This window comes from Trachymyrmex septentrionalis, unplaced genomic scaffold (assembly GCF_001594115.1).
Source record: "Trachymyrmex septentrionalis isolate Tsep2-gDNA-1 unplaced genomic scaffold, Tsep1.0 scaffold128, whole genome shotgun sequence".
Taxonomy (NCBI): Eukaryota; Metazoa; Arthropoda; class Insecta; order Hymenoptera; family Formicidae; genus Trachymyrmex; species Trachymyrmex septentrionalis.
Genome location: NW_017304417.1, coordinates 1,249,123 through 1,249,680, shown reverse-complemented (window position 1 = coordinate 1,249,680; position 558 = coordinate 1,249,123). Strand labels below are relative to the sequence as shown.

The following is a 558-nucleotide window of genomic DNA, read 5'->3' as shown; positions in this document are numbered from 1 at the left end:
GCATTATAAATTTCTTGCAATGAAATCTCTCTCCAAGAGAGTGAAAATACAATCACCCTAAAAAAAAAAGTCATTCTTTTTGAAATGAATTTTCATTTCAAAAGAGTGAAATCTCACTTTAAAATAAATCAGATTTCCACTCCTTCGAAGCGAAAATTCACTCTAAACCGAGTGAAAATTGTCACTCTTTTTTAAGAAGTGAAGGGTGGTTGTATTTTCACTTTTTTGGAGTGAGATTTCACTCTTTTGAAATGAAAGAAATTTAGATTGTGTACATACATTTAAATACGTATACATTGCATAGAAGATTGGCATTTCTCTGTAAGATTAATATATCAGGAAAATATTCAAGTGATATATTTTATTTAACTTTTGTGAGTTGTTGCAGAATTTGGATAGGTAAACAGATTTTCATTTGCAAAATATATTTTAGGTGTACCTTCGCAAGCGAAGATATCTGGTGCCGAAATGACTGATGATGATGCAGGAATTATTCTGAAATGGCATTTGGAAAGTTATTCGCCGATTAGCGAATACAAGGTGAGTACGATGTATATA

At 31.0% G+C, this 558-nt stretch overlaps 1 protein-coding gene across 2 annotated transcripts in view; it reads left to right on the top strand.

The window, feature by feature from the left end:
• Nucleotides 1–558, top strand: part of LOC108756560 (neurotrimin-like) — a 73,717-nt gene that overhangs the window by 71,770 nt on the left and 1,389 nt on the right. For both annotated transcript variants that reach the window (XM_018500454.1, XM_018500453.1), the window contains one exon: nt 434–540. In XM_018500454.1, the coding sequence (XP_018355956.1) occupies nt 434–540 (107 nt within the window). The remainder of the gene's footprint in view (nt 1–433; nt 541–558) is intronic.